This window comes from Juglans regia, chromosome 8 (genome assembly GCF_001411555.2).
Source record: "Juglans regia cultivar Chandler chromosome 8, Walnut 2.0, whole genome shotgun sequence".
NCBI lineage: Eukaryota > Viridiplantae > Streptophyta > Magnoliopsida > Fagales > Juglandaceae > Juglans > Juglans regia.
The window spans coordinates 2,400,888-2,414,373 of NC_049908.1; the positions used below are offsets into that span (position 1 = coordinate 2,400,888).

The following is a 13,486-nucleotide window of genomic DNA, read 5'->3' on the forward strand; positions in this document are numbered from 1 at the left end:
AGGGTTCCTCGCTCCTAGCTATATATGATCATTCATCAGAACAAAAGTAGCTCATGAATATAATCAGCTTTATATACACAACAAGACGTTGAGATCGATGATTTATTAACGATCTTTGCTAACGTGTTGCAAATGTCAATGGTCCACATCAAATTAAAGACAAGACCAATCGGTCACATTCAAGTGACTAATCCAGCTTTATTTGTGGCGAAACGCATTCAATAGGTTGTTAGAGCATTGGCCTTGAATTATCTAAAATGCTAGCTAAATGTTAATAAACGGGCCACTTCTTCTGTTCTGTCCATATTTGAAATTTGCTCTACATTTTATTAATAGTTTTTTTAAGAAGAAATTTGAGAACCCCTCCAAGCTAATCCATAACAGCTACCAAAAGTTGAGAGAATTCAAAGAAGCAAACGTAAGCTGCTCTTCTAGGCATAGTGACAGACCCCAAGCAGCAGAATGGACTCCTCCACAAGTGAATGGCTTTAAGGCAAATTGGGATGCAGCTGTTTACAGAATAAGGTGCAAAATAGGCATAGGGGTGGTGGTGAGGAACTGGGAAGGCAAGGTAATTGCAACCATGAGATCTCAAAGGAACTTGTTCCTTGAGGCAAAGCTGGCTGAGGCTTTGGCGGCTCTAAAGGCTGTAATTTTCTGTAAACATCTACAGCTTCAAAATCTCATGCTGGAAGGGGATGCACTCAATGTGGTTCAAGATATTAACGCAGAGAGAAGAGATTGGAGCACAGCAAGGCTGGTTATTCAAGATATCAAAGCAGAACTAAGAGGCTCGACATCTCGGTCCTTTCATCATGTATCTAGATTATCAAATTGTATGGCCCATAGGTTAGCAAAGGATGTTGTAAAAATCTCTGAGGAGAGCATACTTTGGAGGAAGCCCTTCCATGTATCCAACATTTGTGGCAGTAATGAGAAACAAGGTTGGTTTCAAAAAAAACAAAAAACAAAAGAAAAATAGTTCCACCGGCCCAATAAGGAAGTTTGTCCTAAAGTCCACTGGCCCAACTACTTGGATCACCGGGCCAGCATGTCTCGGGTCCAACAGTGCATAAAGAAAAAACCTAAACCCTAGTTTAATAACGCTACGTAGAGAGCTAGTAATCAAAGCTGATAGATTTCTTATTAAACCTCCGAACCCAGATCAGTTTCTCTATGCGACCAAGGAAATGGTATTCTCTACTCTCTGTCGCTTTCCCTCTCGATAGATTGATTTGTGTCTATGTTGTGTAATTGTTAAAATGGAATTGAATAGGGAAAAGGAACAGGGAGCTTTGGGAAGAGGAGGAACAAGACCCACACGCTGTGCGTGCGATGCGGACGCAGAAGCTTCCACCTCCAGAAGAGTCGCTGCGCCGCCTGTGCTTATCCCGCAAGCCGCGTCAGAAAATGTAAACGTTTCTGAAAAAAAAATGCAAAAGAGAATTAACACACGCACACAACATATATGGTCTTTGACGTGATCTGATCCTTGGGTTTTACTTCATTTGCTTGCTTTTAAGGGGCCTGTTTTAGCAATTAGTGATTTATTTGGTGGCTTAAAAAAATGCAGAAATTTGTTTTTCATTTTCGATGACCAGTGAAAACAAAAGTAATCCTAAATGAGTGACTCAAACTTGATTATAAGGTTATAATTTTGATTTCGAAAGATGAGAAAATGATATACGAAATCGCATGTGTTTCTTTTGCTCTTCTGAGGTTGAATCTCACCCAATTGAAATTGGAACATTACACAACTATTCTGCTTTTTTTTTGTATATTTTCTTTGGTAATGAAATTATAACAAAGCATCTTGATTCTGTGATCGTTTCAGCATTTCTGTTTCTTTAAGTTTACTTATAAAAAAAATGATTCGATCCTCTGTTTTGGTATATTTCTCTTTCATTTCTGTTACTTTTTGAGCTCGTAGTTCTGAACTGTTGTCTTTCCTTCCTTTTTTCTCTACCTTGTCAATTTCACGTTCCTTGTGGTGGCATTTCGAATGAATTGGTGCCTTTGAAAGTATTTTGTTTTTAGTTTTTTCTGACAGAAAGAGTACTGCTCAGTGCTTACCAAACTGCATCTTGGTTTTAAGCATTGGAGCTAATTTCGGAGTTTGCAAGATTTAGTGAAACTAGTCATGACCTTGATGCTAGCTTTTGTATGGATTTTCTTCAGATAACTGGAGTGTGAAGGCTATCCGCAGAAAGACCACTGGAACTGGCCGTATGAGGTACCTCCGTCATGTGCCACGCAGGTTCAAGACTAACTTTAGAGAAGGTAGATTGTTTTCTCTGTTTGCATATCACTTATATGTTCTTACGTGCCTCAATATATTTTGGTTGAATGATGTTTGTCTCTCGTGTTTATTTAGGTACTCAAGCAACCCCAAGGAACAAGGAACAACCGCAGCCCCTTATAGTTTAGAAGGGCAATATTATACTTTTTATTTTATATTATTTTCCTTAATTCTCAAACCAGAAAAAAAACCTATAAAAAAAAAATTAGAGCATTGTTTAGTGTTTTTTTTTTTTTTAATGTTGGAGAGTTAAAAGTATCCCTGCTTTATTTTGACAATCAATGGTAATTACTTTAAACTGGTCTGTTTTCTCTCTCTCTCTACTGTGTTTATGAATGTGTTTTTTATGTTGATGAGACTTGTTGGCTTGTAGCCCCCAGTGATTATTTCTCATCTGTTGCTTAATATTTTGATTTTGATTTTGATTTTGATTTTTATCATCACTTCTGTTGCTTGGCCTGTAATGGCTGGTGCTATTCCATGTCATATGTCAAAGCTATGGTTCCCAAAAATGATCCGTTCAAGTTTCTGCAACTCCAAAAAAAAATCATCAAGGGGAAGAAAAGGAGAGAATTTTTCAGGTAGAGGAAAGGGTAGGCTTGTGACTGTTAGTGGTCGAAGAGAAGAGAATTGATTACAATGGCGAAGCTGGTGGATGTGTATAACAGTCAGGTTTAGGTCATTGTTTTTGAGAAAGAACCATTGCTATCAGCCTTGGGCCATTGGAACGACCCCTTTAGTCAGCCGATACAACCACGTTAAATTCCATAGTTAACAGCCAAGCTTGCACTTTGCATAATTATTGCCACGCCATGTTTCGAGGATCTGTACGAGGCACGATCTCCATTGCAGAGAGATTTTATTACAGAGTCTTTAAAAAAAATTAAAAAAATATATAATTTTATTAATACTCATTTTTTTAATTATTAAATAAAATTAAAAAATTAAAAAAAAAATCAAATACAAAAATAATAATAAATAAATAATAATAAATAGTAATCCTATTATTATTCATTCCGAACATGAGTAGGTTGTTTGAGACTTTGTTCTTTGTTGTTTACCATTTCTGGAAAGAAATTCTTTCTTTCATGATTTGGAGCTGGTCTGGAGAGTTCTATCTAACCAAACGAGTGCTATATCGTTAAGGACCATAGTACAAGGATGTTAAAACAAGTATACTAAAAAAAACTAATAGAAATAATTTTCGAATAATGCTATAAATATGTTGTATTTCCAGTCTAGCTGCAGAAATGATTTAGTAGTGGTTTAGATTCAAAAATAAATTGAGATGAATTGAGATAGATTATGAATAGTAAAATAAATATTAAATTATTTATTATATTTTGTGTTAGAATTTAAAAATTATATTTAAAAATTTAAAAAAATTGAATTATTTATTATATTTTATATAAAAATTAAAAAAAAATATAATGATGAGTTAAGATAAATTTTGAATACAATCGAAGCCTTAAACCAAATTCATATCCCCGCGTCCAAACATCCCAATTCCTTTACCCTGCGCTAAGGCTCGGTTAAACCCAACAACCCACCGAAAACTCGATTCAAAACAAAAGCGTTCAGATAAAGAGAAAACATGGCTTCAGTTGCCAGGGTTTTAGCATCGTTCTGTGCGAAAAAGGGTATAGCTTTGAAGCCACATCCCATAACAATCCAACGTTCATTCTGCGACATAACACCGAATCCCAATCCTCTTCTCGCGATATTGCTTAAGGAACCAAGTTCACGAATTAAAGTTTTATTAGATTCAGAGGACTCTTCAGACCTCAAAAGCCTCGGGTATTCCTGGGACGCACTCCTCACTTCTCTCGGGTCTTTGTCTCCTCAGAAGGCCAAGCTGGTAATTCTTTCGTATACTCTCTTTCTTTTCACCGTTTTTTTGTTGTCACTTTGCACCCTTCGGTCTCCGGGAAAGCGCGGAGAAAGAAACGATAAGGAAGAAATCGTGAAACTTTATCATAAAAATGGAAAATGAATTCTTTTCAGGTGTCAGTCATATTTCTTTCCTTCGTACTTTTTCTAAGCAACCAAACGGAACTGTGAAAATGTGAAAATTTTCACAGAAAAGGTAGGAATCCACAGAAATTGCTGATTTACATTAAAGTTGTGAGCTTTTCTCAAATGTTGATCAATGGTCAACATATTGGTCATGAACCAAAAACACAAAATCGTGTCTCTGTAAAAAGAGAACCTGAAAATCACTCTCTCACTAGAGTAAGAATTTCACGTTTGGAATCCGTTTACTTTGCTGGCATCAAAATCTGGTATTTTTATGAATCTCTGCGTGAACTTATCATCACTTTATTCCCATCTTTTCCTGGTTCTCCAACTCACTTTTGTGCTCATAATATTCCATTGTTTGATTGATCAGGTTTTGGAGTGGAGATTAGAGAAAATGCTGAAGGATAATGTGAGAGACCATGATTCCTTCTCTGAGTTGATGTCCCTCTGTGGAAATGTTCAGAGTCTCCCTCTTGCCATGCGTGTCTTTACTTCTATGGAGGCTCATGGAGTGAAGCCAACTTCTTCTGTCTTCAATTCGCTTATACATGCTTGCTTGTCTTCAGGTAATTTAATGACAGCCCAGAGCTTATTCGAGATGATGGAGAGATCAGAGGGCTACAAGCCTAATTCTGACACTTATGATGCTTTCATATTCGTGTTTTCAAATTGGGGAAATGCTGCTGCAATGCAAGCTTGGTACTCTGCCAAAAAAGCTGCTGGGTTCTCTGCTGATATTCAAACCTATGAATGTATGATTTCGGGTTTTGTTAAAGGAAGAAATTACGATGATGCTGATAAATTATTTAAAGAAATGACGGTGTCTGGAGTAATGCCCAACATACCCATATTGGATAATATGCTTGAAGTGCTTTGCAAGTGGAGAAATTTTGGTCAAGTGAAAGATTTCATTAACTTTGTGCTTGATGGTGAGCGGGAAATTAGTAGCAGAATGGCCGAGAGACTTGTGAAGTTTTATGTCGAAGTGGGGACTGTGGACGATATGGAGGATCTCCTTGTAACTTTGATGAATGCCAATCAAATTTCCGAGATTTTGTCACGGGTACACTCTGCGATCATAGGGATGTATGCAATGCAAGATAGATTGGACGATGTAGAGTATTCTGTTGATAGGATGTTAAAACAGGACTTATCATTCAACAGTCCTGATGATGTTGAGAAGGTAATTTGTTCTTACTTCAGAAGGGCAGCTTATGACCGGCTAGACGTATTTTTGGAACAGATAAAAGATTATTACGTGCCCAGAAGGTCGACTTATGATTTGTTGATAGCTGGTTATCGAAGAGCAGGTTTATCAGAAAAATTAGATATTGTGATTGAGCATATGAAATCAACTGGATTGTCATAGCAACCTGTATTGTGTTCATAGCAAACTGCTATGATCTTCAATGTGCATCCATGTGTAGTAGCATCGGATGACATGCATCCTAATGCCTTTGTGTCACAATTCCCGGATGAAGGAACTGGGCTATGGGCCCTAGGTCCGTTTAATGTCATTTACAATTTCACACTCGGCATGTAATTGGGCCTTAAGATAGCTAGTGGGACCTGGGCTTTAGTTTTACTCTATTGTATGTCTTTAGTTGTGTTAGTCTGACCCCATGTAGGGATCATCTTCTTTATTTAAGAGCCAAGGGCTCTAGGGTTGAGACATTCAGAATAGTTAATGCAAATGTTACTTCTTCTCTTATCATCTTCTTATTTTCTTCCATGAAGGTGCTCTCCTTGAAGTGAGTAATTTTTTATATTTTCTCGTATATTTTCTAGTCATTCAAACACCTACTATCAGGTGTGTTACAAGTGATATACAGAGTTGGTCTTTCCTTGGCATTGGCTTCATCCCTCCGTGAGAATGGAAAACATCATCTCATCCTTACTCAATATCAAAGAGCTAATGGAACACAATCTTCAACGCTTCGATGTTATTCAACAACATCTAAAGGATTTTCGAGAGTGTCATAATAAAATGCACCAAGTATTTCAACAGTCCCTTGACAATTTTGTTAGTAACTTTCAGGAAAGTTTCAACCAATTTGAAGATCAAATTTGTGACATACAAGAAGAAGATGCAGTTGTTGTGGAAGAAAAAGATGAACACTGAAGGAATTCCCCTGTTGTGCAAATTAAAGGACTGATGAGGAGGCCTTAAGAAGAGACGATGTGAAGACCATCGTGATTACCGGCGCAAAGGGCAAGTTTTCTTGTGGATTTGATATTGTAGCTTTTGAAGGATTTCGAAAGGGATCGACGGCTAGAGAAACAAAGCCTGGCTATATATCTAGAGATTATTACCAGCACGGTAGAAGCTGCAAGAAGGCCTTCAGTTGCTGCCATCGATAGCCTTGGTTTAGGTGGCATGGATGGGTTGGTCAACAGTGTTAAGAAACTTCAGAGATAGGACATAAGTTTGAGGCGTGAGCATGCTTGCTCATGCCGAAAAACAATTGAAATCGTAGCAGCTCATGACTCTGTGTTTGCTCTTGCTCAATCTGGTGTTTGTGCAGCATTTAGTTGAGAGACTAATAGGAGAATATGCCTTCTGAATGTCAATCTTGATGAAGTTATACGAAGCTTGTTTTATAATAAAAACAATGACTCACTTATCACAGTTTCTGCGTATACTTTAGACAATTTCAGTTCTTTAAAATGCAGCAGCACAAGGATCGAATACATAAGGAGGGGCAAACTTGATTCTGGCCTTGCACTTTTGGAGTCCGAATCATCTGGAGCTTATACCAACAGAAATCTTTATGGAATAGCTGAGGATATTGAAACAAATTTTGTGACAATGATATCGAAGGTTCCTTTCTTTAATGAAGTTGCTAGGTGTCAAGTGGGTTCGAATGTGGAGCCTATAGAGGCTGTTGAAGAAGTGGGTGATCTTGGGATCGTTGGACATGGAGAAAAAGATGGAAATTTCGATTGGGTCATTGACGATGAGCTGGAAGTTAATAATTCCCTATTATACTGGAAGCGTGGCAGTCAAACCGCACCTTGTGGACAAGGTGCTTTTATAGGGAATGTTTTGTCACAATTCCCGAATGAAGGAACTGGGCTATGGGCCCTAGGCCCATTTAATGTCATTTACAATTTCGCACTCAGCATGTATTTGGGCCTTAAGATAGCTAGTGGGCCTTGGGCCTTAGTTTTACTCTATTGTATGCCTTTAGTTGTATTAGCCTGGACTCATGTAAGGGTCATATTCTTTAGTTGTGTTAAGACATTCAAAAAAGTTAATGCAAATGTTATTTCTTCTCTTATCATCTTCTTATTTTCTTCCATGGAAGTGCTCCTCTCGAAGTGAGTAATTTTCTCGTATTTTTTCGCATATTTTCTAGTCACATGATAGTAGGTGTTTGGCTCATGTCGAGAGATGAAAGCATGAGAGAAGTCGGGGGGAAATGGGATGCTGAATTATGTGTTATTCAAAAATAAGTGGGAATTCCTCTTTGCACTAGTAGAACTGCTCCTGGATAGTCTTTCATCGGGAGAATTTTTAACCGAAGTTCGCACTTCTGGAAACAATTCTTTACATGTTCAGAGTACGGAGCAATGTCTGGAATCTATTCTAAGTTTTTCAACGACAGGCTATAGACCAAGACATTAATGAAAGATTTTTTTTTTTTTTTCCCTTTTACTAAGTAAGTTGAATCGAGTAGAGTTGAGATGGGAGCACCTCTAACCGAATTTACTAAAATTCCCAGGACCCATAAAATCTAGAGAGACTTCACTGAAGCAGCACTTCTACGAAATTACTTCAATAAAGGATCAAAGCTCAAAATCTCACGTCTTGTGAGCTTTTTCCATCACTATGCACTTAGAAGAGTATTTCAACGAAAGATAAGAGAGCAAAATCTATCATCCCCGATTTAATACAACAGGCAAAATCTCATAACCCTTGAGCAAACAAAAATGATTGAACATGATAGGATAAGTAAATGTCAATTTCCTTGTATTCCAATTGGAAATCGGTTCAATGTGAGACCAATTGTTCATCACTTCCCACATCCCAACTTTAAAAAACAGAAGTTGGTATTTGGAGGTTCTCAATGAACTCTTTACTTTTCTGGAATGTAATATAGTAAGGCTCAGGATGAAAGATGAAATGGGTTGATGAGAAATCAGCCGCTTTGGCCTTTTTTTTCCTTCAAAGGTAGAAAAGATTTCAACCATTGCTTCCAAGGAGCATCCTGTTGTTGCTCAATCCATGACAAAAAACAACTATCTACCAGGCAGAAAAAGTTGACGTAAAGAAGCTGATACCTCACGGGTATGTATCGGAAATTTGCAACTTGAAGAATTGGCCATATGCCTCCTTCCAGAATCAAGGCTGGGAGAAAGTCCCTCTTCACATCTTCCTTTATTTGAGGGGCACTCTTTCCAGTTGAAAACCCCATGTAAGTGAAAAAAACGAGTAAATCCAATGGGCCAAAGATGATCCCATCAACAGCAACTTTAGTAGCAACAAATCGAAAGGAATTGGGTTGCAATAAGAGACGAAATCTTATAAATCGATCCAAACCTTCGTACCTACAAACGAGAAAGAGAAAAAGATTTATAGAGTAATGTACTCTTTTTGCTTTTTTGAGCATGTGAAAAACTCTCAGACACCTCGCCTATGCCAGTGGGCAACTACATGTTCAACTCACTAAAAAACTTCCAACTTCAATTGGTTTTGGGTTTGCTCAAGACTGAGCAGGAGAGGTAGGAATTAAGAGGTTCACCAAAAGAGGAACCAAAAAACAACCCATGGGTTTGACTGAATGAAAATGCATTTAAACAGTGGTTGTGGAAGAATAATTCAAATCTCACTCTAGAAACAATTAATGCACATGTATAGGAGTGCATGCTTTATAGCCTTAATCCCATGAGCAGCAAATGACAAAGTTAGCGAATTTATAGTATATGCATTCAGCTTTACTTTTGGCAAGTTTCTTTAAGATTTCTGTGTCCGATTTGGCATGCAACCTGTGTAATTATGCAATGCCTTTTATGATAAAATCCTTGGTTAATTTAAAAAGAAAATCTAAATAATCTCAACAAGCACTAAGATAAATTCCTGTTTTATTTTGATCAACAGCAAAAACCAATCTGTCATTAAAAGTATGTTTCTCAATGAGTAAGGTACACTTACCAGAAGTGGCCAACTGGCCCAATAAATCCAAACCCAAACAAGCTGGTCGTAGCCACTCGTTTCCAATTGATTTTCAGTTTCTTATCTTCATGCTGATGAATGAAAGATGGAGTGGTTATCTTTGAACAAAAACAGATAAGTAGTGCTACCAACTTTCTGTTATGTAATAAGGCCAAAGATACAAGTCACATAATGTGAGATGAGAATTTTCAAATAGTAAGAATTGCAAAATGACAGCTAAGACCTCGTTTGGTTACATAGATAAAATGAGATGAGATGATAAATATGTGAAAAGTAGTGAGATAGTTTGTGAATGGTAGTGAAATGGTTTGAGTTAAGATGTTTTATAGGATTTTAGAAAAGAAGAGAGAAAATGTTGAATAAAAATATTATAAAGTTAAAATATTGTTAGAATATTATTTTTTTAATATTATTTTTGTTTTAGGATTTGAAAAGGTTGAATTATTTTTTGTGTTTAATTTGGAAGTTTGAAAAATTTGTAATGATTAGATAATGATTAGTTGAAAATTTTGAAAATTTAAAAATTTGAAATTGAAAAGTGTTTGTGTTTGAACGGTGTTTGGATGTTGAGATGAAATGAGATGGGCTGAAACCATATCTGAAACCAAAAGGGGCCTAATATTACCTATACCCAGATAAAAAAAAAAAAAAAAATGAAGAAGCCGAAGCATGACTAACCTAAAATCAAGAATTTGTGCAGAAATGGTGTGCCCAATGGCTGCCCAATAATTTGTATAGTCATTAATCACTGGCATTCCAATAGTCACCACGACTGTTATTCCACAGAGAAACAAGGGATACCATTCTTGCCTGGTGTCATTGTAGTAAAATGAAATATGCCCCCTTTTCATGTGGTGACAGGTAGGTCCAAGATCCAAGTGATTAATTATATAAGCCATTCCAATCCCAAAGTGAGCATTGGGTTATTTGTACAACCAGTGGATTTTTTCTTCTAAAATAAATAGATTGGCTAAAAACATGAGGACTACCGTCTTAGTTCTCCTTTCTTTTCTTCCTTTTATATTCTGTGTAGAGTCAAACTCCACTCCATAGTCCATACCAATTTACAGATATAAACATCATAAACCCTTGAAAACATGAAAAATCACACATACACCAACCATTTTAATCATAGAGAAGTGTGAATTAAACCCACAAAGAAAATATATAAATTATATATAAAATGTCAGCCATGAAAAAAGATAGGGACATGACCCCTATCAGTCCATTTAATCATAAATATAATCCCACAAGGAAGGCAAATCTTCATTAAAGTCTTATGTGCACTAGCAATGTCATACACCTTTGAGAAAGCTTCCTTGAGAATCCTGTCACGATAATGTAAGTCACGACAAAATTGAGTTCTAGATTCACTGGTCATCTCAAGTCTAGTATGAGTAAAAATAACACCCCCCCCCCCAAAAAAAAAAAATCCTCTCTTGTAAATCCTAAGCAAGATGATGATGAAGGAATAGAAAACTTTAACGGAGATTTATGTTCTGAAAGACATCACAGTTGCTAAGTCAAAAGACAAAGAATTCTATTATAGTGCTGGATTTATACTCATTAGTTATGTTTGTCCACGGTAAGAATCCAACCCCTATGCTGCAGCTGACGAAATTGAGATTCTTGATTTGATTTTCATAATTATCAAATCATTTTGATTTGAAATTATCTCGATTTGATATTCATAATGATTAAGATTTACCTTATCTCATCTCAGTGTAATTTCCCTACAAATAAGAATCTATGCTTTGTATTCAATCACACTTGAGAGAATGGTAAAGATGCAGTTTCTCCCTCCTCCTCTCCTCTCTATCTCAATTTCTATTATATTTTCTATTTTCTATTTTCTATCACTTTTATCACAGAAGGGTATTCATTCTAGAATCCTAATGAGAAAAATTCCTCCACATACTTTAAGTCTTAGAGCCAGAATTTGTTGGTCTGTGGGGCACACGCCAGAAACGGCTCCATTCACTGGCTTTGGCAAACTAAATTTTAGTCACAACTTCCCATCAGTAACTCAGTAGTATCTTTTCTCGATCTGTATTTCCTTCATTTCCGTATTAGAACCTCACAGTCCACCATGTCGTAACTCAATACGATGAACGGCAGAAACAAAAACACATAATATGAAGTCAACCACATCGCAAGAAAATGGCAGATACCTAATTGCCGAACAGTTAAAACACGCAAATACATATAAATGGATAACAGATGGAAAAAGGCGGACATAGAGAAGGGAATAGAAGAGACTCATTTACCAAAACAGCGAGAAAAGAGCTCAGAAATGTTCGAATCCTTTCGCAGAACTAGTATTAGAGGGTTTTGCAGATGGGAACTAACCTGAACTTGATGGTGCCTCTTGGCAGTGTAGTTGGTGATTGTCTGGGCGGCTATATCTCCAAAACCCCATATAATACCCGAGCTGATGACCTGAGTCTTAACTGGGTGGACTGCCAAGCAATTTTGGTACCATTTCCACAACTTCAACATGGCCCAGTAGATAAAGAGAACAAATTCTAGAGAGAGATTCTAGAGACAGCAAGAGAAATAAGAGCAGATTATAGGCTTCGGAACGTCATTCCTTTTCGTGTCTGTGTTTCGGCGGAAGCCTGAATATTTTAGACGTATCTCTGACCTGGCCTTTTTATAACAGTATACTTTCCCGAACCAATGAAACGATACAAAAATTATTCAAAATCTTTCTCACTAATTTTATCTAATTACTATAATTTTTTAAATTTTTAAATAAAAATAATATTTTAATTGTATCTTAATCAATTTACCATCATATCTCATCGCAATTCACTAATTAAATATCTACATTTAAATTTCTGTAATTCCGTTTCCATTAGAAACTTATTCCCAGGAAATCGTTCCCATGCCTCCCAATAAACAAAAATAAATAAATTTTCATACACTTTATTTTTGTCTAATTTTATCATACTAGGTTTAAATAATATTATCCATCATTCTTCGAGCAAACTAGAACTAAAAAAATAAATAAAAATAAAAACTCATATATTAGAATTAAAAACTTATCATTTGTTTTTTGAAAACTGATATTTACAAAATTAAGTGTGTAAATCTCGTACATTTAAAAAAAATTGAAAAAAAAGAAGATAAATGTGAAATCAATATAAAAAACTTGTCTTTTTAATAATATACCTCAATTTTTTTATGCAGAGCTTGCACATTTTAATACTGTATTTAGTATTATTTTTTTTATAATAATCATGATACATTACAAATATATTATACGAATGATTATGCTACTCATTATCTTATACCACACTTCATACTATATTTTAATTTTAATTTTTTTTATTTTATTCATGTTAAATTAATTGAATTATTTTATTTATCATTCATATATCACATACTTATTATAAAAAAATAATAATAAATATGATATATAGTGTGTGGAATGCTAAGTATAATTGTTGGTTATGCTAATATCCTTTTTAGATTTTATATCATATTCTTCAATGTCACAAGCATTTTTCTTTCTATAACAGCAAGTCATAAATATCAAGATATTACTGTATTAGTATGCGTTGTAGATTCACCTGCAGGATCATCTCTGCACCAAAATACATCTCTTTTTGTTTTTTGTTTTCTTTTTTTTTTTTTTTTAAGGCAGTGCTAGGCCACAGAAAATTCGGTATGGAATAAGTACCGAATAATGTAAAATAATAATAATAATAATTTATTTTTTCTTCAATAATTTTTTTAACTTCTTAATATATATTTTTTTAAATATAAAATTTTTAAAAAACATTTCTTTAATTATTAAGTAAACAAAAAAAAAATGGTACAAAATATGTGTACAAATTTTTGGTGGCTCTATCATTTCTAAAAAAAAAACATCTCTTTCAAGTGAATTCAAGTGTTTCATCCTCTTTGTCACCGTTGCGACCCCGTTAGCCCATCAACACTCACAACAACAACTATAACAAGAGAAAAGAAAGATGATAGCATTTGGT

At 35.5% G+C, this 13,486-nt stretch overlaps 3 protein-coding genes across 3 annotated transcripts; 2 read left to right on the forward strand and 1 right to left on the reverse strand.

The window, feature by feature from the left end:
- The first annotated feature begins 1,121 nt into the window (after nt 1-1,121).
- LOC109001030 (60S ribosomal protein L37-1-like) lies at nt 1,122-2,613 on the forward strand. The gene is made up of 4 exons (XM_018978147.2): nt 1,122-1,193; nt 1,277-1,412; nt 2,179-2,280; nt 2,375-2,613. Exons 1-4 carry the CDS (start codon nt 1,191-1,193, stop codon nt 2,425-2,427), a joined length of 294 nt encoding a protein of 97 aa, XP_018833692.2. The 5' UTR covers nt 1,122-1,190; the 3' UTR covers nt 2,428-2,613.
- Nucleotides 2,614-3,861: 1,248 nt separating this feature from the next.
- Nucleotides 3,862-6,024, forward strand: LOC109001028 (pentatricopeptide repeat-containing protein At1g62670, mitochondrial-like). The gene is made up of 2 exons (XM_018978146.2): nt 3,862-4,157; nt 4,689-6,024. The coding sequence occupies exons 1-2, from the start codon at nt 3,894-3,896 to the stop codon at nt 5,685-5,687; spliced, it is 1,263 nt and encodes a 420-aa protein (XP_018833691.2). The 5' UTR covers nt 3,862-3,893; the 3' UTR covers nt 5,688-6,024.
- Nucleotides 6,025-8,109: 2,085 nt separating this feature from the next.
- Nucleotides 8,110-12,118, reverse strand: LOC109001026 (protein Mpv17-like). Its single transcript, XM_018978144.2, has 3 exons — nt 11,844-12,118; nt 9,474-9,565; nt 8,110-8,869 (listed from the first exon to the last, which is right to left on the reverse strand). The coding sequence occupies exons 1-3, from the start codon at nt 11,991-11,993 to the stop codon at nt 8,461-8,463; spliced, it is 651 nt and encodes a 216-aa protein (XP_018833689.1). The 5' UTR covers nt 11,994-12,118; the 3' UTR covers nt 8,110-8,460.
- Between the last annotated feature and the right edge of the window lie 1,368 nt (nt 12,119-13,486).

Excerpts from the sequence above, each read along its gene's own strand:
- LOC109001030 (XM_018978147.2), top strand. Across the intron at positions 1,413-2,178 it reads CGCAAGCCGCGTCAGAAAAT|ATAACTGGAGTGTGAAGGCT; the intron begins GTAAACGTTTCT and ends GATTTTCTTCAG. Across the intron at positions 2,281-2,374 it reads CAAGACTAACTTTAGAGAAG|GTACTCAAGCAACCCCAAGG; the intron begins GTAGATTGTTTT and ends GTGTTTATTTAG.
- LOC109001028 (XM_018978146.2), top strand. The coding sequence starts at position 3,894 with ATGGCTTCAGTTGCCAGGGTTTTAGCATCGTTCTGTGCGAAAAAGGGT. Across the intron at positions 4,158-4,688 it reads CTCCTCAGAAGGCCAAGCTG|GTTTTGGAGTGGAGATTAGA; the intron begins GTAATTCTTTCG and ends TTGATTGATCAG.
- LOC109001026 (XM_018978144.2), bottom strand. The coding sequence starts at position 11,993 with ATGTTGAAGTTGTGGAAATGGTACCAAAATTGCTTGGCAGTCCACCCA. Across the intron at positions 9,566-11,843 it reads AGAGGCACCATCAAGTTCAG|CATGAAGATAAGAAACTGAA; the intron begins GTTAGTTCCCAT and ends TTCATTCATCAG. Across the intron at positions 8,870-9,473 it reads GGGCCAGTTGGCCACTTCTG|GTACGAAGGTTTGGATCGAT; the intron begins GTAAGTGTACCT and ends TCTCGTTTGTAG.